A 24,252-nucleotide genomic window follows, 5' to 3' on the forward strand; every position below is an offset into this window, starting at 1 on the left:
CAACAAAGCCAGCTATGTGACAACAGATAAATAGGATTCCCCATACCAGTCTACTCTCACCAGACTATCAGATTATTAAGTCATATTGATGGATTCCTATAATGCTAAACACTACTTCTGCATTTGCAGAGATCAGATCTGATTGTCTCAGAACACTACACATGCGGAAGTAGTGATCGCCTACATTTCATGACTGCAATGTAGGTGGCCTGGAACGCAACCACTACTTCCACATGACTGCACCAATAACCAAGCCCTATCCAAATCACAACTAAGCCAGCAGTGCTGACAGACAACCGATCGATACCATTTGCCACCCCAGTCTATTTATATCTATTATTATTTTTTTTTTTTGAATTTTACCCCTTTTTCTCCCCAATTTCGTAGTATCCAATTGTTGTAGTAGCTACTATCTTGTCTCATCGCTACAACTCCCGTACGGGCTCGGGAGAGACGAAGGTTGAAAGTCATGCGTCCTCCGATACACAACCAACCAAGCCGCTGCTTCTTTAACACAGCGCACATCCAACCCGGAAGCCAGCCGCACCAATGCGCCGGAGGAAACACCGTGCACCTTGGCTAGCGTACACTGCGCCCAGCCCGCCACAGGAGTCGCTGGTGCGCGATGAGACAAGGACACCCCTAACCCGGGCGACGCTAGGCCAATTGTGCGTCGCCCCACGGACCTCCCGGTCGCGGCCGGTTACGACAGAGCCTGGGCGCGAACCCAGGACTCTGATGGCACAGCTGGCGCTGCAGTACAGCGCCCTTAACCACTGCGCCACCCGGGAGGCCCACCCCAGTCTATTCTGACTTTAGACCATGTGACCTGATGATGATGACGGATGCGTGTGTGTTCAGTCATGTATACAGTTGGTGTCTAATGAGTGAAAGACAGGCTGAAGGTGGCCTGGAACATGACCATTACTTCTACATCACTGTACCAATGACCATATCCAATGACTAACAAGCCAGCAGAGGACAACTGATTGATACAATTTGCCACCCCATTCTACTCTGTCTGGAGACCATGTGACTGAGGCTGGTGACTGTGTGTGTGTTCAGTCAGGTATACACATAAATGTCTGTAATTGCTACACACAGAGCCTAATAATTCAATACTGTGATATGAAGTATAAGTGTGAAAGATATGGCACTTGCAGAAATACTATTATTTGCCCTTCATAGCATCCCCCCAATCCCACAAACATATCAAAATAGGATGAAATTAAGGTGACAGTTTTGTGTTTCCAACGTTTTAATAATGGGAAGGGTTACATACCAAAAATGAGGAAATAGCAGAAAATAATGTATTATGTTTTTAATGGCTCATGCCATTCAGGGGGGACCTAGCTTGAGATGCACAAGCTTAACTTTATTTTTGAGTAAATTATGTATTGATATCAATGGAAGATCTGCACCAAAACTCAAGCTGCACAAGTGGGTTTCAGGGTAGGCTTCATGCATCAGATTCAAACCTCAGGTGAGGGTATTTTTGTTAAAGTATTGTTAAGGTTCTTTAAAGTTATCGGCTTTTAATCAGAAAATATCTACAGTACCCGTCAAAGGGTTGGACACACCTACTCATTCAAGGGGTTTTCTTTATTTTTACTATTTTCTACATTTTAGAATAATAGTGAAGACATCAAAACTATTAAATAAAACACATGGAATCATGTAGTAACCAAAAACTATTAAACAAATCAAAATATATGTAATATTTTAGATTCTTCAAAGCAGCCAGCCTTTGCCTTGATGACAGCTTTGCACATTCTTGGCATTTTCTCAACCAGCTTCACCTGGAATGCTTTTCCAACAGTCTTGAAGGAGTTCCCATATATGCTAAGCACTTGTTCGCTGCTTTTCCTTCACTTTGCAGTCCAACTCATCCCAAACCATCTCAATTGGGTTAACGTCAGGTAATTGTGGAGGCCAGGTCATCTGATGCAGCACTCCATGTGTTATTTCATAGTTTTGATGTCTTCACTATTATTCTACAATGTAGAAAATAGTAAAAATAAAAACCCTTGATTGAGTCGGTGTCCAAACTTTTGACTGGTACTGTATATAAATAATATAAATACATAACTATATGAAATTGGCACGATGGTGCTTTTGGACAGGGACAGACTCAAACAGGGAGAAGAGAACCACACGAGAGCTTCTTTCCATTTACAACACTACTCTACCCAGGCAGCGTGACCTGGCATATTATATTCTACTGCCAGACCTGGGTTCAAACAGTATTTGAATAAAAAACATTATTTGTACCCAGATCTAATCATCTCTTACAGGTCCATGTGCACCTCATGGCTGGGTGCTGTTTTAGGGGTGCTGCTGTAGGGGCCAACTGTCACCCCTCACCCTTCCTCAGACCAGAATTACCACACCTGACTGGGGTCCTCAGGGGCACCTGCCTGTATTAATGGAATGTATATAAAATATGATTGACAGCCCGGAGGACTCAAGAGGCCTCAGGTTCAGGCCCTGGGTCTAGGCCTGGGTCAGAGTGGGGTTCTAGGGGTCGGTCTGAGTGCTCATCATGACTGTGCTCTTGCTCTGGTTCATGCTCTGATTGTCGTCGTTGTACCTCTTCATCTTTCTCTCGGATCAGCTTCTCCGTCTCGGTGTCTGTGGTACTTGGTATCACAGGGATGGGGAAGTCTGTGCCGCTCTCCCTGGTCAGTTTACTACGGGAGTAGAGTGGAGAAAGACAATATGGTTGACAGTATGTGGGTGTATATTTTGTTAGAGTTTGTGACTATACAGTACCAGTTAAAAGTTAGAACACCTACTCATTCAAGTGTTTTTCTTTATATTATAGAATAATAGTGAAGACAACACAACTATGGAATAACACATATGGAATTATGTAGTAACCAAAAAAGCGCTAAACAAATCAAAATATATTTTAGATTCTTCAAAGTAGCCACCCTTTACCTTGATGACAGCTTTGCACATTCTTGGCATTCTCTCAACCAGCTTCACCTGGAATGCTTTTCCAACAGTCTTAAAGGAGATCCCACAAATGCTGAGCACTTGTTGGCTGCTTTTCCTTCACTCCGCGTTTAACTCATTCCAAACCATCTCAATTGGGTTGAGGTCAGGTGATTGTGGAGGCCAAGTCATCTGATGCAGCACTCCATCACTCTCCTTCTTGGTCAAATAGCCCTTACACAGACTGAAGTTGTGTTGAGTTATTGTTCTGTTTAAAAACACCAAGCACAAACCAGATGGGATGGCGTATTGCTGCAGAATGCTGTGGTAGCCATGCTGGTTAAGTGTGCCTTGAATTCTAAATAAATCCATCACAGGCCGTGTCACCAGCAAAGCACCCCCACACCTCCTCCTCCATGTTTCACGGTGGGAACCACACATGCAGAGATCATCCGTTCACTTACTCTGCGTCTCACAAAGACACGGTGGTTGGAATCAAAAATCTCAAATTTGGACTCATCAGACCAAAGGACAGATTTCCACCGGTCTAATGTCCTTTGCTGGTGTATTTCTTGGCCTAAGCGAGACTCTCCCTCTTATTGGTGTCCTTTAGTAGTGGTTTATTTGAAGCAATTTGACCATGAAGGCCTGATTCACAGAGTCTCCTCTAAACAGTTGATGTTGCGATGGGTCTGTTACTTGTTCTCTGTGAAGCATTTATTTGGGCTGTAATTTCTGAGGCTGGTAACTAAACTTATCCTCTGCAGCAGAGGTAACTCTGGGTCTTCCTTTCTTGTGGCGGTCCTCATGAAAGTCAGTTTCATCACAGCGCTTGATGGTTTTTGCGACTGCACTTGAAGAAACTTTCGAAGTTCTTGAAATTTTCCGCACTGACTGACCTTCAGGTCTTAAAGCCATCATGGACTGTCATTTCTCTATGCTTATTTGAGCTGTTCTTGCCATAATATAGACTTCGTCTTTTACCAAATAGAGCTATCTTCTCTACACCCCCCTTCCTTGTCACAACACAACTGATTGACTTTTAAGGAAGAAAGAAATTCCATAAATGAACTTTTAACAAGGCACACCTGTTAATTGAAATGCATTCCAGGTGACTACCTCATGAAGCTGGTTGAGAGAATGCCAAGAGTGTGCAAAGCTGTCATCAAGGCAAAGTGTGGCTACTTTGATGAATCTCAAACATTTTTGTTTAACACTTTTTTGGTTACTACATGATTCCATATGTGTTATTTCATAGTTTTGATGTCTTCACTATTATTCTACAATGTAGAAAATAGTACAAATAAAGAAAACCCTGGAATGAGTATGTGTCCAAACTTTTGACTGGTGCTGTATGTTAGTGTGAATTGTAGTTGAGCTACATTATGTTTGTATATGAGTAACAAAACATGCAGTATTAAGATACCTGATCCAAGCTATAAACAACACGAGCTACAGTGAGTGAGATACTGGTCTGTGTGTGTGTCCATACTTGCGGTTGCGTTCTTTCACCACCATGCGTGTCATGCTCTGGATGCAGTGAGCCCTGTAGTTCTCATAGTGGGTCTCCCGTGTCACATCCTTCAGGTCCTGCATGTGTGTCCTCACCAACATGTTCCTCAGCTTCACAAAGTCACAGTGTGCAGAGTTCTCCACTGTCAAAAGTAACAGTGTGTGTGTTATGTTAGGACAGTGTTTTTTTCTAAACCTTTCATGGCCACATCCCGGATTCAACCCCAACCCTAACCCGAACCTCAACCCTAACCCTAGCTTCATGGCCACATCCCGGATTCAACCCCAACCCGAACCTCAACCACAACCCTAACCCTAGCATCATGTCCACATCCAGGTTCAACCACAAACCTAACCCTCAACCACAACTTCAACTCTAACTTCACGTCCACATCCCGGTTCACCCCTAAACCCCAACCCTAGCCACAACCCTAGGTTCATGCCTACATCCCAGTTCAACCCTAACCTCAACTATAACCCTAACCCTAGCTTCATGTCCACATCCCAGTACAACCACAGCTTCATGTCCACATCCCAGTACAACCCTAACCCTAGCTTCATGTCCACATCCCAGTACAACCCTAACCCTAGCTTCATGTCCACATCCCAGTACAACCCTAACCCCAGCTTCATGTCCACATCCCAGTACAACCCTAACCCTAGCTTCATGTCCACATCCCAGTACAACCCTAACCCCAGCTTCATGTCCACATCCCAGTACCACCCTAACCCCAGCTTCATGTCCACATTCCAGTACAACCCTAACCCTAGCTTCATGTCCACATCCCAGTACAACCCCAGCTTCATGTCCACATCCCAGTACAACCCTAACCCTAGCTTCATGTCCACATCCCAGTACAACCCTAACCCCAGCTTCATGTCCACATCCCAGTACAACCCTAACCCTAGCTTCATGTCCACATCCCAGTACAACCCTAACCCTAGCTTCATGTCCACATCCCAGTACAACCCTAACCCTAGCTTCATGTCCACATCCCAGTACAACCCTAACCCCAGCTTCATGTCCACATCCCAGTACAACCCTAACCCCAGCTTCATGTCCACATCCCAGTACAACCCTACCCCCAGCTTCATGTCCACATCCCAGTACAACCCTAACCCTAGCCTCATGTCCACATCCCAGTACAACCCTAACCCTAGCTTCATGTCCACATCCCAGTACAACCCTAACCCTAGCTTCATGTCCACATCCCAGTACAACCCTAACCCCAGCTTCATGTCCATATCCCAGTACAACCCTAACCCCAGCTTCATGTCCACATCCCAGTACAACCCTAACCCTAGCTTCATGTCCACATCCCAGTACAACCCTAACCCTAGCTTCATGTCCACATCCCAGTACAACCCTAACCCCAGCTTCATGTCCACATCCCAGTACAACCCTAACTCTAGCTTCATGTCCACATCCCAGTACAACCCTAGCCCCAGCTTCATGTCCACATCCCAGTACAACCCTAACCCCAGCTTCATGTCCACATCCCAGTACAACCCCAGCTTCATGTCCACATCCCAGTACAACCCCAACCCTAGCTTCATGTCCACATCCCAGTACAACCCTAACCCCAGCTTCATGTCCACATCCCAGTACAACCCTAACTCTAGCTTCATGTCCACATCCCAGTACAACCCTAGCCCCAGCTTCATGTCCACATCCCAGTACAACCCTAACCCCAGCTTCATGTCCACATCCCAGTACAACCCCAGCTTCATGTCCACATCCCAGTACAACCCCAACCCTAGCTTCATGTCCACATCCCAGTACAACCCTAACCTCAGCTTCATGTCCACATCCCAGTACAACCCTAGCCCCAGCTTCATGTCCACATCCCAGTACAACCCTAACCCCAGCTTCATGTCCACATCCCAGTACAACCCTAACCCTAGCTTCATGTCCACATCCCAGTACAACCCTAACCCCAGCTTCATGTCCACATCCCAGTACAACCCTAACCCCAGCTTCATGTCCTCATCCCAGTACAACCCTAACCCCAGCTTCATGTCCACATCCCAGTACAACCCTAACCCTAGCTTCATGTCCACATCCCAGTACAACCCTAACCCCAGCTTCATGTCCACATCCCAGTACAACCCTAACCCCAGCTTCATGTCCACATCCCAGTACAACCCCAGCTTCATGTCCACATCCCAGTACAACCCCAACCCTAGCTTCATGTCCACATCCCAGTACAACCCTAACCCCAGCTTCAAGTCCACATCCCAGTACAACCCTAACTCTAGCTTCATGTCCACATCCCAGTACAACCCTAGCCCCAGCTTCATGTCCACATCCCAGTACAACCCTAACCCCAGCTTCATGTCCACATCCCAGTACAACCCCAGTACAACCCTAACCCCAGCTTCATGTCCACATCCCAGTACAACCCTAACCCTAGCTTTATGTCCACTTCCCAGTACAACCCTAACATATTAAGACCCCCACACACAAGAGCTACATAACAATGGTGTAACAGGGTTACCTTCCACGATGCCCCAGGGGTAGAGACGACCCCGGACCCTCTTCCCTTTGGCCTCCACCACCGTGTTGCTGCCGATCACCGCAAAAGGTATACTGTCCTGGAGGAGGGAGACGGGGGAGGGAGAGAGAGCAAGAGAGGTGAATATGAATGACGTGAATAAAGTACAAAGTGGGGGGAATATATCTGTGGTTATGATGAGGTAATGCAGAGAGGGGAAAATGCTGCAATGCAGATCTACCCATTTCTCCATCTCTCTCTATCTCTCTCAAATCAAATGTTATTTGACACATGCAACGAATACAACAGGTAGACCTTACAGTGAAATGCTTACTTACAAGCCCTTAACTAACAATGCAGTTTTAAGAAAAATACAAAAAAATGTTAATAAAAGTAACAAAAAATTAAAGAGCTAGGTTATATACAGGGGGTACCGGTACAGAGTCAATGTGGAGGCTATATACAGGGGGTACCGGTACAGAGTCAATGTGGAGGTTATATACAGGGGGTACCGGTACAGAGTCAATGTGGAGGTTATATACAGGGGGTACCGGTACAGAGTCAATGTGGAGGCTATATACAGGGGGTACCGGTACAGAGTCAATGTGGAGGCTATATACAGGGGGTACCGGTACAGAGTCAATGTGGAGGCTATATACAGGGGGTACCGGTACAGAGTCAATGTGGAGGTTATATGCAGGGGGTACCGGTACAGAGTCAATGTGGAGGTTATATACAGGGGGTACCGGTACAGAGTCAATGTGGAGGCTATATACAGGGGGTACCGGTACAGAGTCAATGTGGAGGTTATATGCAGGGGGTACCGGTACAGAGTCAATGTGGAGGCTATATACAGGGGGTACCGGTACAGAGTCAATGTGGAGGTTATATGCAGGGGGTACCGGTACAGAGTCAATGTGGAGGTTATATACAGGGGGTACCGGTACAGAGTCAATGTGTGGGGGCACCGGTTAGTCGAGGTAATATGTACATGTAGATAACAAGCAGAATGTAGCAGCAGTGTAAAAGTGTGGTGGGGTGGACAATGCAAATAGTCTGGGTAGCCATTTCATTAGATGTTCAGGAGTCTTATGGTTTGGGGGTAGAAGCTGTTTAGAAGCCTCTTGGACCTAGACTTGGTGCTCCGGTACCGCTTGCGTGTGGTAGCAGAGAGAACAGTCTATGACTAGGGTGGCTGGAGTCTTTGACAATTTTTAGGCCTTCCTCTGACACCAACTGGTATAGAGGTCCTGGATTGCAGGAAGCTTGGCCCTGGTGATGTACTGGGCTGTTCACACTACCTCTGTAGTGCCTTGCGGTCGGAGGCAGAGCAGTTGCCATACCAGGCAGTGATGCAACCAGTCAGGATGCTCTCGATGTTGCAGCTGTAGAACCTTTTGAGGATCTGAGGACCCATGCCAAATCTTTTCAGTCTCCTGAGGGGGAAAAGGTTTTGTCGTGCCCTCTTCACAACAGTCTTGGTGTGCTTGGACCATGTTAGTTTGTTGGTGATGTGGACACCAAGGAACTTGAAGCGCTCAACCTGCTCCACTACAGACCAGTTGATGAGAATGGGGACGTTCTCTGTCCTCCTCCTGTAGTCCACAATCATCTCCATTGTCTTGATCACGTTGAGGGAGAGGTTGTTGTGCTGACACCACATTGCCAGGTCTCTGACCTCCTCCCTATAGGCGGTCTCGTCGTCGTCAGTGATCAGGCCTACTACTGTTGTGTCATCGGCAAACTTAACAATGGTGTTGGAGTCTACTTAGAAATGAACAGAGCACATGAGGTCACAGACACGGTTCTATGAGGGGGAGTGACTGAGACACATTTATCTACCAAAACGCCATTCAGGCCTGGTCTGGATGCACAGCCACACCCTGCCCTCTAGTGCGCCAGTGCACACACACATCAATAGAATTCACAAACAGATAACTATTCAAGGCTGTGTGCTCAATAACAACACGGGTATGGACATTATCTCTAATCTAAGTTTCCTATCCCAGCATTTCTGTATTGCAGACAGGTTATGATGACCAGTGTCCTTTACTTCCTCAACTAGTGATGTGAGGTTTGGATAAATGTGGTTCACCTTGAGCTCCTGATCCTGCTGTTTGAAGTCCTCATCCTCATCAGAGTCACAGTCTGGGAACTGGTAGATCTTAATCCCATACTGCTGGATCTCCTCTCGGATCTACAGGAAGTTGGAGGGAGGGACAGAGAGAAGCAGATGGAACGAGGGAGGGACAGAGGGAGGGACAGAGAGAAGAAGATGGAACGAGGGAGGGAGGGACAGAGAGGAGAAGATGGAACCAGGGAGGGACAGAGGGAGGGACAGAGAGAATAAGATGGAATGAGGGAGGGACAGAGGGAGGGACAGAGAGAAGAAGATGGAACCAGGGAGGGACAGAGGGAGGGACAGAGAGAAGAAGATGGAATGAGGGAGGGACAGAGGGAGGAACAGAGAGAAGAAGATGGAACAAGGGAGGGACAGAGGGAGGGACAGAGAGAAGAAGATGGAAGCAGGGACAGAAAGATGAACATGGAGGGAGGGAAAGAGAGAAGAAGATGGAGGGAGAGACAGAGAGAAGAAGATGGAATGAGGGAGGGACAGAGGGAGGAACAGAGAGAAGAAGATGGAGGGAGAGACAGAGAGAAGAAGATGGAGGGAAGGACAGAGAGAAGAAGATGGAGGGAGAGACAGAGAGAAGAAGATGGAGGGAGAGACAGAGAGAAGAAGATGGAGGGAGAGACAGAGAGAAGAAGATGGAGGGAGAGACAGAGAGAAGAAGATGGAGGGAGAGACAGAGAGAAGAAGATGGAGGTAGTGACAGAGAGAAGAATATGGAGGGAAGGACAGAAAGATGAACATGGAGGGAGGGAAAGAGAGAAGAATATGGAGGGAGAGACAGAGAGAAGAAGATGGAGGGAGAGACAGAGAGAAGAAGATGGAGGGAGAGACAGAGAGAAGAAGATGGAGGTAGTGACAGAGAGAAGAAGATGGAGGTAGTGACAGAGAGAAGAAGATGGAGGTAGTGACAGAGAGAAGAAGATGGATGGAGAGACAGAGAGAAGAAGATGGATGGAGAGACAGAGAGAAGAAGATGGAGGTAGTGACAGAGAGAAGAAGATGGAGGGAGAGACAGAGAGAAGAAGATGGAGGGAGAGACAGAGAGAAGAAGATGGAGGTAGTGACAGAGAGAAGAAGATGGAGGGAGAGACAGAGAGAAGAAGATGGAGGTAGTGACAGAGAGAAGAAGATGGAGGGAGAGACAGAGAGAAGAAGATGGAGGGAGAGACAGAGAGAAGAAGATGGAGGGAGAGACAGAGAGAAGAAGATGGAGGTAGTGACAGAGAGAAGAAGATGGAGGTAGTGACAGAGAGAAGAAGATGGAGGGAGAGACAGAGAGAAGAAGATGGAGGGAGAGACAGAGAGAAGAAGATGGAGGTAGTGACAGAGAGAAGAAGATGGAGGTAGTGACAGAGAGAAGAAGATGGAGGGAGAGACAGAGAGAAGAAGATGGAGGGAGAGACAGAGAGAAGAAGATGGAGGTAGTGACAGAGAGAAGAAGATGGAGGTAGTGACAGAGAGAAGAAGATGGTGGGAGAGACAGAGAGAAGAAGATGGAGGGAGAGACAGAGAGAAGAAGATGGAGGTAGTGACAGAGAGAAGAAGATGGAGGTAGTGACAGAGAGAAGAAGATGGAGGTAGTGACAGAGAGAAGAAGATGGAGGTAGTGACAGAGAGAAGAAGATGGAGGGAGAGACAGAGAAGAAGATGGAGGGAGAGACAGAGAGAAGAAGATGGAGGTAGTGACAGAGAGAAGAAGATGGAGGTAGTGACAGAGAGAAGAAGATGGAGGGAGAGACAGAGAGAAGAAGATGGAGGGAGAGACAGAGAGAAGAAGATGGAGGTAGTGACAGAGAGAAGAAGATGGAGGTAGTGACAGAGAGAAGAAGATGGAGGTAGTGACAGAGAGAAGAAGATGGAGGTAGTGACAGAGAGAAGAAGATGGAGGCAGTGACAGAGAGAAGAAGATGGAGGGAGAGACAGAGAGAAGAAGATGGAGGTAGTGACAGAGAGAAGAGGAGAACAATAAACTACTGTTTGCAATCCTGTGATTGAGGATGGAGCAAAAGGAAATCCATCAAAACAGTCACCTAGAAATCAAAATGATTTTAGAAACCAATGAACCCTGTCCATTTCTTATTTGTACACGCCCACGGTATTCAGACAAGCAGACACAGATAGAAAAGCGAGTTTGAGAGGGCTTGCCTTGAATTTCTTTTTCTTGACCTCAGTGGGTGTGAGTGTGTCTGCCTTGGCCAGGATGGGCACAATGTTGACCTTCTCATGAAGGGCCTTCATAAACTCCACATCCAGAGGCCTCAGACTGAGACAGATACAAGACAACAAGATATGACATATATTTTTTGTGATTTAGCAGACTAAATGACCAGAGCAACATACAATTAGGGACAACAACTCAACACTAAGAAAACAACCAAAACACACTGTACATGTGGAAACACTGACAAAACTTGGATATGGTTAAGAGCTAAAGGGATAATTAAGGTAATCCAAATGAAGGTAATCCTCATTAACCCATATTTTCAAGGACAGTAGTAGTATCCAATAGTGGTCAGCAGAGGGAGCTATCTCCTTATTACAGGTTTGCAGCAGTGCTTCAATGCTACTAATGGTGCAACTTACACACTGGTGTGAAACAGACCGTAAACTCAGACAAAAGTACCGCATCAGCATTTACCCCAACGATTGGAGAGAAAGTTTCGTATTGTAGCATCTGCTCTCAAAATGGATAGAACGTTGAACGTTTAGCACTGCACGAGATGCAGATTTCCCTGGAGGCAGCAGAGCAAGGTGGTTCTAGATTCCAGGGAAACCCAATGCATTTAGAATGCATGGGACATGGTGCAAACCAACATGGTGCATAGTGGAAACCCTATCAGTGGTAGTGAAGGAAGGAAGGTAGAAGGGGAAAGGAAACTCATCTAAGAGTATTGAGACACAGCCAATATGTTTATCTCAACAGAAGAAAGGACTCCATTTAAAGAGTATTGAGACAGAGACGACATGTCGTAGCTGATGTACCCGTGTCCAAAGGGAGAGATGAAGTAGAGGCAGCAGTGGACTCTGTTATCCTGGATGTTCTTCCTGTTCAGTCCACTCTCGTCCCTGAAATACTGCTCAAACTGCTGGTCGATGTAGTCCGCCACTGACTTCCAGCTAGGGCGGTGGGGGAGACACAGAGACACACCAGCACTGAGGCAATACTGCAGAGACAGCCACCCTACAACCACTAACCATACCAACCCTAACCCACTGACCTCACGCTAGGGCGGTGGGGGAGACACAGACATCAGTCATTCTCCTACTATATACTGAGCTATACTGCAACTGTACCTCAAACTGACATCAAAGGAGAGTCCTATGGAGGAAGGATGTTTGACATATACCATTCAGTGTTATTGACAGCGTCTCCAAAGCCAGGGGTGTCTACGATGGTGAGCTTCAGCTTGACCCCCTTCTCCTCAATGTCCACTGTGTGTTTAGTGATCTCCACTGTCTGAGTGATCCGCTCTGGAGTTAAAACACACATTTCCTCAGCAGCTGGCCATTTAAAATCATGCATTAATTTATTCAGAAGATGAGACACCAAAATGGCCGCCTCACCCTCAGCGTTGAGTAGCTTCCTGTCCTTGTAGAGGTCTGTGAGGAAGAGGCTGTTGACCAGGGTGGACTTGCCCAGACCAGACTCCCCTGCTACCATCAGGGTGAAGTCAAAGCCCTTCTTGACAGACTTACGGTGCACCTGGTTTGGCAGTGTGGCAAATCCCACATATTCCTTGTCTTGGTCCTAAGAAAGCAGGAGAAACACAAAGAGGCGCCATTTTAAACAATCTGCTAAATTCTGGTGGCGGCACATTGCGAGTTACAGTAATATTTCCAAATAAAAAGGTAACACCTACCACACATAAATACATGTCTTTCAAACTTAAAGCCATTTTACCAGATGTAGGGTATTGAATGAAGCCATTGTCAACACAACAGAACACACTACTGTCTTTGACCAACATCAATTTTCAAAGCGAAAGCCACAAACTGAGTCATCGGTCAGACACAATCAAAGTTCCCAAGTAAACATCACTGGAAATGGCCTAAACCTGATGCTAAGTGCTCCTCTGAGGCTAAAGCACATACTATTTGGACTGGAGAGCTGATAACCCAACCCATGTTGCCCATAGTGTTGCCTCTGGTCTCTACACGGTCCCCCTGGCCTGAAGTTTACCTCTGGAAAGTCGTAGGGATCAAAGCGGCCCCAGGGGCTCTTGGGCCTGGTGGGACTGAGGGGAGACTGCATGTCATAATGATCCATCATCCCACCTCCACCCAGCTGCAGCCTCCCTACGCACTGGTTGTCTGACTGGGCCCTGCCACCTGCCGTGGGGGGGCGCAAAAACGGTGGGGTCCCAGAGGTGGGCGTCCCGGGGGTGTTCGGGGGGCTGTCGCCACCCTCCGCCTCCCTGTCCACCGGGTGGGGGTGCTCATGGTCGGGGCTGTGCTCATAGCCGGGAAGAGGCAGGTGGGGGTGTGGATGGCCCCCGTTGTGGTGGGGGTCTTGTTGCATAATGTTCTCCAACTCAGAGTCTTCAGAGTCGTCCTTGGAATGGCTTGAGTGCTAAGGGGGAGGGGGGCCAGGGAACGATGCGGGTGGGTGTTTTCCGGGTGGGTGGGAGAGGTGATGCAGAGAAGAGTGGACAGAGGGGAGTAAAGGTTGACGCAGGAAGGAGGATAATATAGATCGGAAGGAAAACAAGGAGGAAGGTAACAGGGGCAACATAAGGATCAACAGAAAAGAAGAAAGTACAGAGTGGTTAGAATCACTGAATGTTTTGATGGAGAGAAGGTACGAGAAACAACCTAAGAAATCATTATTATAAGTGCAAGATAGGCCTAGTTCTCTAGGTGTTCGAGAAGATTTACACTAAGAGACAGTGAGGAAAGAAGATATTGATTGACTGATTCACTAGAGAGACTACCAGAGAAGCTACAAGATTAACAACATAAGAGGGTAAATATTTGTGCTGATTTGTGGAATGCCGATGTCAAATGCCGGGGAAGAAGAGTTCCGTGATGTCCATCAAACTGATAACAAGCACATGGTCCTCCACTAGAGTAGATAACTCGTATCATAATTGTAGTATTAGTATTTTAATAGGATCCCCATTAGCTATTGCTGAAGCAGCAGCTACTCTTCCTGGAGTCCACACAAAACATGACATAACACAGAACATTCATAGACGAGCACAGCTCAAGGACAGAACTACATAATTGACCTTCATGAACTTGTAGGAAATGGGAGGATATATCTTGTTTAAAGTGCAGTGTCGTGGCAGCTGGCTGAAAAGATTCTCCCTGCTCAGCAGATTCAGACTTGGTCAAATCAAATCAAATCAAATTTTATTTGTCACATACACATGGTTAGCAGATGTTAATGCGAGTGTAGCGAAATGCTTGTGCTTCTAGTTCCGACAATGCAGTAATAACAAGTAATCTAACTAACAATTCCAAAACTACTGTCTTGTACACAGTGTAAGGGGATAAAGAATATGTACATAAGGATATATGAATGAGTGATGGTACAGAGCAGCATAGGCAAGATACAGTAGATGGTATCGAGTACAGTATGTACAAATGAGATGAGTATGTAAACAAAGTGGCATAGTTTAAAGTGGCTAGTGATACATGTATTACATAAGGATACAGTCGATGATATAGAGTACAGTATATACGTATGCATATGAGATGGCACCCTATTCCCTATGGACCCTGGTCAAAAGTAGTGCACTATATAATGAATAGGGTGCCATTTGGGACACAAGCTGGGACAACACAATTCAATAGAAGGTACGGTATTGTAGCCACGTGGATGATAAAGAGTGGAGGGAACCGTTTAATGGATTACATCAGAAGTTCCACCACAGCAGAAGGACAGGAGGCACTGCCAGACTGCACAGATCACAGAAACATGTTGTGACACCACATCTGGGTGGCATTTGTGTGCACTTCGCTCTCCACAACCAAATGATAGAGTAGAGCTAAAGCAAATTAACCTCTAAGCGATTAATGAACCCTCTTGATTACTAGATGACTACTCAAATGAACTGCTGTAATGCATAGTGTGATACAACTTCAAACATTCACAAAAACACACTTTATTACATCAACAAGGACTTAACCTTGACATTATCTAATGGGTGTCTCTCTCGACATACTGGTATACAAAGGAAACCTGATAAAAACCTGGTGGTGTTAAAAATGTCACCTCAAATGTCATTTACACAATGACTGATTAATTTGTGGCCCCAAGGTGGTGATTAGTAACAGCACTCTCATTTTCAAATCTACCTAAACCTGTCAATCATAATTACATTTTTCTTCCCTTCTCTGCTTTTTCCCAAACCACAAGAGTAAACCATCTACCTTACCTGATGACAATACCTACAATTCATGAGACCAACAAAGGCAGAGCCCCTGTGTGTAGCTGAACTTGTAAAGGGAATTCTCTCCCTGTAGTTCCCAGACTAGACTGGTGCTCATGTTACCACAGCTCTCCCTGTAGTTCCCAGACTAGAGACTGGTGCTCATGTTACCACAGCTCTCCCTGTAGTTCCCAGACTAGAGACTGGTGCTCATGTTACCACAGCTCTCCCTGTAGTTCCCAGACTAGAGACTGGTGCTCATGTAACCACAGCTCTCCCTGTAGTTCCCAGACTAGAGACGGGTGCTCATGTTACCACAGCTCTCCCTGTAGTTCCCAGACTAGAGACTGGTGCTCATGTTACCACAGCTCTCCCTGTAGTTCCCAGACTAGAGACGGGTGCTCATGTTACCACAGCTCTCCCTGTAGTTCCCAGACTAGAGACTGGTGCTCATGTTACCACAGCTCTCCCTGTAGTTCCCAGACTAGAGACTGGTGCTCATGTTACCACAGCTCTCCCTGTAGTTACCAGACTAGACTGGTGCTCATGTTACCACAGCTCTCCCTGTAGTTCCCAGACTAGAGACGGGTGCTCATGTTACCACAGCTCTCCCTGTAGTTCCCAGACTAGAGACTGGTGCTCATGTTACCACAGCTCTCCCTGTAGTTCCCAGACTAGAGACTGGTGCTCATGTTACCACAGCTCTCCCTGTAGTTCCCAGACTAGAGACTGGTGCTCATGTTACCACAACTCTCTCTGCCATGCGCCAGCCTGTGTAAAGAATCACCAGCCTGCTCCACTATAAATAATATAGTGGTTTTGAAAGGGCTAGGAGGCTGTTTTAGTTCTAAAGGAACAATAGTAATGAGTGTAAACTGGAGTTATGGTACCATATCTCTGCTCAATAGTGATATTACGTTTTGAAAGCGGACAGAGTCATGATGATACATTGCTGTTCTTCCAGCTTTTAGCTCTGTGAACAGACACACAGCCCATTGGGCCTCCTTTCTTTGGATCAATAGTAAAGCACTCTGAACTTTTTTGCACAAATATCTGGTTCAAACAGGAACTAGTAAACTAGGAAGTAAACTAGTGAACTACAAAAGGGGTTCTAAAGCATGGGGACAATTAACTTAAACATTTTCATGTACGTGGTTGCCAGTCCTTGGTATGTATGAAAGTTAGATTGTCCTTCCACATAGTTCTGAGGATAATAACAGGAGATTGTCCCTGCATGCCGACAATTAGGCTGATTGTGGTTCCATATTTTTTTTAACTTTATTTAACTAGGCAAGTCAGTTAAGAACAAATTCTTATTTTCAATGACAGCCCCTTGTTCAGGGGCAGAATGGCAGATTTTTACATTGTCAGCTCGGGGATTCAATCTTGCAACCTTTCGGTTACTAGTCCAACAGTCTAACCACTAGGCTACCTGCGAGGCAGGTAACAGGGGCAACATAAGAGCGCAGCGGTATGAAACATCCTGCCACAACAACATCACTGTGTTGTGTATGACACTTAAGAGTGGATAGGGCTTAGGAGGGGGGCGATGGGGATTTCTGGGGACGTCACTGAGAGACCTATACAAATATGTGAGGTGCACTCTATTTAGCTTAGAATTTTGAACTTTTTGGACTATTCCATTTGTTCCATTCATTGTGCCCGTCCAACTAAATCAAGCACAGCAGCTCAAATACAGTGCCTTGCGAAAGTATTCGGCCCCCTTGAACTTTGCGACCTTTTGCCACATTTCAGGCTTCAAACATAAAGATATAAAACTGTATTTTTTTGTGAAGAATCAACAACAAGTGGGACACAATCATGAAGTGGAATGACATTTATTGGATATTTCAAACTTTTTTAACAAATCAAAAACTGAAAAATTGGGCGTGCAAAATTATTCAGCCCCCTTAAGTTAATACTTTGTAGCGCCACCTTTTGCTGCGATTACAGCTGTAAGTCGCTTGGGGTATGTCTCTATCAGTTTTGCACATCGAGAGACTGACATTTTTTCCCATTCCTCCTTGCAAAACAGCTCGAGCTCAGTGAGGTTGGATGGAGAGCATTTGTGAACAGCAGTTTTCAGTTCTTTCCACAGATTCTCGATTGGATTCAGGTCTGGACTTTGACTTGGCCATTCTAACACCTGGATTTGTTTATTTTTGAACCATTCCATTGTAGATTTTGCTTTATGTTTTGGATCATTGTCTTGTTGGAAGACAAATCTCTGTCCCAGTCTCAGGTCTTTTGCAGACTCCATCAGGTTTTCTTCCAGAATGTTCCTGTATTTGGCTCCATCCATCTTCTCATAAATTTTAACGATCTTCCCTGTCCCTGCTGAAGAAAAGCAGGCCCAAACCATGATGCTGCCACCACCATGTTTGACAGTGGGGATGGTGTGTTCAGGGTGATGAGCTGTGTTGCTTTTACGCCAAACATAACGTTTTGCATTGTTGCCAAAAAGTTCCATTTTGGTTTCATCTGACCAGAGCACCTTCTTCCACATGTTTGGTGTGTCTCCCAGGTGGCTTGTGGCAAACTTTAAACAACACTTTTTATGGATATCTTTAAGAAATGGCTTTCTTCTTGCCACTCTTCCATAAAGGCCAGATTTGTGCAATATACGACTGATTGTTGTCCTATAGACAGAGTCTCCCACCTCAGCTGTAGATCTCTGCAGTTCATCCAGAGTGATCATGGGCCTCTTGGCTGCATCTCTGATCAGTCTTCTCCTTGTATGAGCTGAAGGTTTAGAGGGACGGCCAGGTCTTGGTAGATTTGCAGGGGTCTGATACTCCTTCCATTTCAATATTATCGCTTGCACAGTGCTCCTTGGGATGTTTAAAGCTTGGGAAATCTTTTTGGATCCAAATCCGGCTTTAAACTTCTTCACAACAGTATCTCGGACCTGCCTGGTGTGTTCCTTGTTCTTCATGATGCTCTCTGCGCTTTTAACGGACCTCTGAGACTATCACAGTGCAGGTGCATTTATACGGAGACTTGATTACACACAGGTGGATTGTATTTATCATCATTAGTCATTTAGGTCAACATTGGATCATTCAGAGATCCTCACTGAACTTCTGGAGAGAGTTTGCTGCACTGAAAGTAAAGGGGCTGAATAATTTTTCACACCCAATTTTTCAGTTTTTGATTTGTTAAAAAAGTTTCAAATATCCAATAAATGTCGTTCCACTTCATGATTGTGTCCCACTTGTTGTTGATTCTTCACAAAAAAATACAGTTTTATATCTTTATGTTTGAAGCCTGAAATGTGGCAAAAGGTCGCAAAGTTCAAGGGGGCCGAATACTTTCGCAAGGCACTGTATTTGGAAAGTACTTGGCATATTTCTTTGACCCATATCTGGTCTGATCACTGGTACCTGTTCGGTCTGATGGTGGTGGTCCCTGGTGTGGCCAGGGGATGGCGGGGCAGAGTCCTGGTCATCTGATGATGAGTGAGCCTCACGGTCACTGTCCTCCATTGCTACTGGGGCTACAGTGCACTCTGCAATCTCCAACCAGGAGGGAACATGTATTTGGAGTGGAGAGGGGCGGGGCAAGGGCAACAGGGAAGTGAGGATTGGAAGGACCAAACAGAACGAGGCATGGGGAATGGGGATGGAGGAAGTGGAAGGGTAGGTTGGCGTGACAACAGGATAGCGTTGCGTGATGGTGTTTTGTGTAGAACAGACCAGTACAAAAGGGTTGAAAGAAGAAAAAATAATAATAATAAATAAATGAAATGATTAAATAAACTTGAATTAAATGAACAACGAGTGTGTAGTGAGACACAGACGTCTGGATCCAGCTGTAGAAAATGACATGGCTGTTGGATGCCAGAGTAAGCAACATGGCTGTCCGCTGGAGTAGCCCACAGGGTGATTGAGTTGTATTCAGAGTGGTGTGTGGAAAGAATTGTTTCAGCAATGTCCAGAAATAATGTTGGTATGGGCAGGGATCTATTCTGTCTGGTCATTCCACTCCAGCAGTACTCTCAGCCTAATGTTGTTTATTTGTCCAGCTGCACTTAGTTTAACTGATTCTGATCTGATTCTGATTCTTCCCATTCAGGGGGTCTAACAAAGCACTGTTACTGAAGCAGATGAAATGAACTGATCCGGCTGCAGTTGCATCAGGTAGAGTGGAAATGTCTTTACTGAAAGTAAAAACTGAAATACGCATGCATACTAACACTCAAAGTTCACAGCAAGGCCATGCAGGGTTTTCAAGACAAGGATTTCCAAGTCATCCCAACAAGGTTTTCAAAGTCATCCCAACAAGGTTTTTCATGTCATCCCAACAAGGTTTTAATTACACAGGGATTGGGATTAGGAGCAGAGAGGACAGAGAGGAAAGGAAATTAATAGTCTCACAGATTAGAGGACAATTGACCTGTTTTCCTCTGGTCTGCTTTTCTCTGACCAAACCACATGGATCAATGTCCAATCTATTGCCCAACATGGACGACCCACCATGTGACCCAGTTAACAGCGTCCCAGGTCAATAACAACCAACACTATCAACTCTGGAGCAGAGATGTGTGTGGAATGGTTTTCAGATCAAACATTTCTAAATCTTTTACTTGCCACACAGAGAGGATAATTGTCAGATTCTGAACACTTCTCTGCTCTACCATTTAAAAACCTGAAGGACAAGTCTGATTGATGACATATATCTAAAGATAATGCAGTCTTTGTAATCAATCTTTAAACAATTCAAAGACAATCCAAACTTACAAAAAAGTGTACTTTATAAGAAATGAACTAATCCTGGGTGTACTCCAACTAGACTACATTTTTATGATGTCCTTAACAAAAAAAAAGCTCACCAGACTCAATTTTAAAAAATCATCTTCAGAACAATAACTCACCTGTTCTCCTGCAGTACCTCACCTGTGTTACCCTGTATGAGATGTAACAGCCTTGCTCTCTTGCCACCTCTCAACCAGCTCTTCATGCCCTCACCGGGAAATGGTCCGGAGTGCCCAGCATCCCCTGCCTATATACCCCCTCTGAACCAGGACACTGTGTCCTTCAGCCCCATCGAGCTGCCTGGCTGTCCCACCGCCCTGGGGCTCCTAGTCCTATCAGCCACATAGACATGAAATCCATCCACGGCCCACGCACCCATCACGGTTCACAGGATCAGGCTGTCCAAACCACACCATCCCAATAACACCAACTTCCTAACTTTTGAGGCCACTCATCTCTGGTTACACTGCCTGAAAAGCCCAGGTGTATCAGTTGGGCTGTCAAACACTGGATTGTGTGATTATCTTTAGCATTAAAGTCTTAAGAGACCGCAGCCACAGCTGAAAGGATTTAAGGGATGATGATCAAGGAATTTCCCTGTAGATGGATGGAAGTCTCCTCTCTTTACCGGCCTGCATGGCTGGCTGCCTCGCTTCCAAAAGAACACTGTCTCATGAGGTCTTTATTCAACAGTTTGACATAAAGTGAGACGAAAAGAGATGGCATATCAAGAGAGGGAGAGAGAGAAAACAGATAGAAACCAATAGTGAGAGGAGAGAGATAAAGAGAGGGATAAAGAGGAGGAATCTCAGATTATACTGAATTTAAGAGCCTTAACACAGACAGCAAAACAATAGTGGTAGTGACGGTCAGGCAGCAGAGTTGGACTGGTGACATCACCCAGTCAGTCAGCCTGGGCAGCATGTCCATCAGGGCTACTTGGCATGCCTGGCACAGAGTACTCTGGAGTGGGTTAACCTTGGGATTACTGCCCCCCTTTCACCCTCTTGCATTGCTGCAGGATATGAGGATGGAGGGAGGAGAGAGGGCGAACAGCATCATGTATCCTGCTCTCTGTTAATGAACAGCTCAATCTAGAGAGGTAGGGTAGCATCAGTCACAAATACAGTTCCAAGTGTTTCGTCACCCACGCATGCTTTCCTTCTGAGCCTTCATCTCCCTTCTCCCGATTCTCTACCCTGTCCCAAGTGTGTACTTATTCACTTGCCTTCATGGGAGACACACATACACTAATGACTTTACAGAGTTATGCATTGAACTGCTGCAACCTCCCTAACATAACACTAGGCCTATTACGCAACTGTGTTTAGAATGATTCCATCCATTTATCTCATGTACGTACAGTGCTTTGTTGGGAAAATACGTTGGACATTTATTTCTCATGGGACTTTCCATTAGATCACTTTGATGTGCTTATCATGGGTTCAACATAATAAGACAACCTCAAATCCTTAAGAAAGAAAGGAAGGGAGAGCAGACTACATACAGTCAGAGAGAATCAGTCAAACTGAATTCATCACAACTAACAAGAATAGACAAAGAGGCTGTCATAATGAAAATGATAGTCACGTTGACCAACATTTGTCTTGGTAAATTAAGTCACATAACTCTACAGTTTACATCTTCATTTAACTTCTTATTCCATTGCATTCCATTTGATTTAAATCACATTATTCCTGAGAAAAGGAGAGGAGAAATCTAAAGCATACAGTCAGAAACAAATTAGGCTATATATCTGAACGCTCTCTTGACGTATACCTGAAACAACCCAGTCAGCCAACAGGGCTACAGCTGAGCATCTGAACTCAACATAGTTCCAGAGGCTGATGCACCAATAAGCTTAGGAAAAAACACTGTCGACTAGCTATAAAACACCCAACCTATGGTGGAGCTGAGCCAGACCAACACAGAAATCACACCACAGGAAACTAATACAATGACACCTCCAGTAAGATTAGCCTGGTGGTCTCATATGCTGTTCTGAGTGCCTTCGGAAAGTATTCAGACCCCTTGACTTTTTCAAAATGTTTAGGTTACAGCCTTATTCTAAAATGTATTAGATTGAGGTAAAAAACAACAACAATCTACACACAATACCCCATAATGACAAAGAAAAAAATTGTTTTTTATAAATGGCTAAAAACAGAAATATGACATTTACATAAGTATTCAGACCATTTAATCAGTACTTTGTTGAAGCACCTTTGGCAGTGATTACAGTCTCAAGTCTTCTTGGGTATGACGCTACAAGCTTTGGACACTTGTATTTGGGGAGTTTCTCCCATTCTTCTCTGCAGATCCTCTCAAGCTCTGTCATGTTGGATGGGGAGCGTTGGGGCACAGCGATTTTCAGGTCTCTCCAGAGATGGTTGATCGGTTCAAGTCAGGGCTCTGGCTGGGCCACTCAATGACATTGTCCCGAAGCCACTAATTGTTGTCGTTGTCCTGTTGGAAGGTGAACCGTCGCCCCAGTCTAAAGTCCTGAGCACTCTGGAGCAGGTTTTCATCAAGGATCTCTCTGACTTTGCTCCGTTCATCTTTGCCTCGATCCCGACTAGTCTCCCAGGACCCTGCCAATGAAAAACCTCCCCACAGCATGATGCTGCCACCACCATGTTTCACCATAGGGATGGTGCCTTGTTTCCTCCAGACGTGACACTTGGCATTCAGGCCAAAGAGTTCAATATTGGTTTCATCAGACCAGAGAATCTTGTTTCTCATGGACAGAGTCTTCAGGTGTCTTTTGGCAAACTCCAAGCAGGCTGTTATGTGCCTTTTACTGAGGAGTGGCTTCCGTCTAGCCACTCTACCATAAAGGCCTGATTGGTAGAGTGCTGCAGAGATGGTTGTTCTCCCATCTCCACAGAGGAACCCTCCCTGACCAAGGCCCTTCTCCCCCGATTGGGCAGTTTGGCCGGGCGGCCAGCTCTAGGAAGAGTCTTGGTGGTTCCAAACGTCTTCCATCTAAGAATGATTGAGGTCACAGTGTTCTTGGGGACCTTCAATGCTGCAGAAATGTTTTGGTACTCTTCCCCAGATCTGTGCCTCGACACAATCCGGTCTCGGGGCTCTATGAACAATTCCTTCGACCTCGCGGCTTGGTTTTTGCTCTGACATGCACTGTCAACTGTGGGACCTTATAGACAGGTGTGTGCCTTTCCAAATCATATCCAATCAATTTAATGTATCACAGGTGGACTCCAAGTTGTAGAAACATCTCAAGGATGATCAATGGAAACAGAATGCACCGGAGCTAAACTTAGAGTCTCATAGCAAAGGGTCTGAATACTTATAAATAAGGTATTCAATTATTTTATTATTGGCAAAAATGTCTTAAAACCTGTTTTGGCTTTGTCATTATGGGGTATTGTGTGTAGATTGCTGAGGATTTTATTGTATTTAATCCATTTTAGAATAAGGCTATAACGTAACAAAATGTGGAAAAAGTCAAGGGGTCTGAATACTTTCCGAATGCACTGTATATAGTGCAGTCGGTGCATACCAACCAGATGAAACCAGAAAGTTTCTGGTTCAAGTCCAAGGTGGCATACTGCTGCGGTGGCCAGCCCCTTGAGCAATATCTAAGGCACTTAACTGCAAAATACTTCCACAGATGTTGTGGAAAACTCAACAGCTGCAGTCAGAAACGTGTAGTATGTCAGCTGTTTATGATTTGTATGAAGGTTTGTGATCTTGTGATCTTATCTTAAAAGTTTCATTCCACAGATTTTACAGAGCAGTCAGTCCAACACAACAAAATATTTCTCTGCTCTAAAGAAAATGTCATGGGTAAAAATCTCTACAGTACAGAATCAGACTTCTCAGCCAGGCAATGTCCTGTCACAATAACTACACGTGACAACAATTGGTGATCTCAAACTTTTCTATCTGTATAGTTCAGGTCATTACGAGTAACAACATGCCATAATGAAGCCAGCATATAGCCAGCAAATGCACATGATGCATTTTACTCTGCACCCACTTTTGTGGAAGGTACTTAATACTCTTTAATGAGTTGTTATAAG

General features: G+C 45.3%; 1 protein-coding gene across 6 annotated transcripts in view; it reads right to left on the reverse strand.

The window, feature by feature from the left end:
- The window catches only part of LOC139385444 (septin-4-like), a 29,834-nt gene that overhangs the window by 2,469 nt on the left and 3,113 nt on the right, over window positions 1–24,252 (reverse strand). The window contains exons 1-11 of one of the 6 annotated variants that reach the window (XM_071130497.1): window positions 20,326–20,427; window positions 18,836–18,960; window positions 13,259–13,648; window positions 12,643–12,826; window positions 12,426–12,549; window positions 12,061–12,195; window positions 11,224–11,341; window positions 9,040–9,141; window positions 6,948–7,044; window positions 4,430–4,592; window positions 2,591–2,690 (exon numbers count right to left, since the gene is read on the reverse strand). In XM_071130497.1, coding sequence (XP_070986598.1) covers window positions 2,591–2,690; window positions 4,430–4,592; window positions 6,948–7,044; window positions 9,040–9,141; window positions 11,224–11,341; window positions 12,061–12,195; window positions 12,426–12,549; window positions 12,643–12,826; window positions 13,259–13,648; window positions 18,836–18,937 — 1,515 coding nt within the window. In that variant the 5' untranslated portion in view covers window positions 18,938–18,960; window positions 20,326–20,427. Of the gene's footprint in view, window positions 1–1,650; window positions 2,691–4,429; window positions 4,593–6,947; window positions 7,045–9,039; window positions 9,142–11,223; window positions 11,342–12,060; window positions 12,196–12,425; window positions 12,827–13,258; window positions 13,649–18,835; window positions 18,961–20,325; window positions 20,430–24,252 lie in introns of those variants that run through there. The other 5 variants (XM_071130496.1, XM_071130495.1, XM_071130494.1 and 2 more) reach the window with 5 other exon arrangements.

Source organism: Oncorhynchus clarkii, chromosome 27 (assembly GCF_045791955.1).
Source record: "Oncorhynchus clarkii lewisi isolate Uvic-CL-2024 chromosome 27, UVic_Ocla_1.0, whole genome shotgun sequence".
In the NCBI taxonomy this organism is placed as follows: Eukaryota; Metazoa; Chordata; class Actinopteri; order Salmoniformes; family Salmonidae; genus Oncorhynchus; species Oncorhynchus clarkii.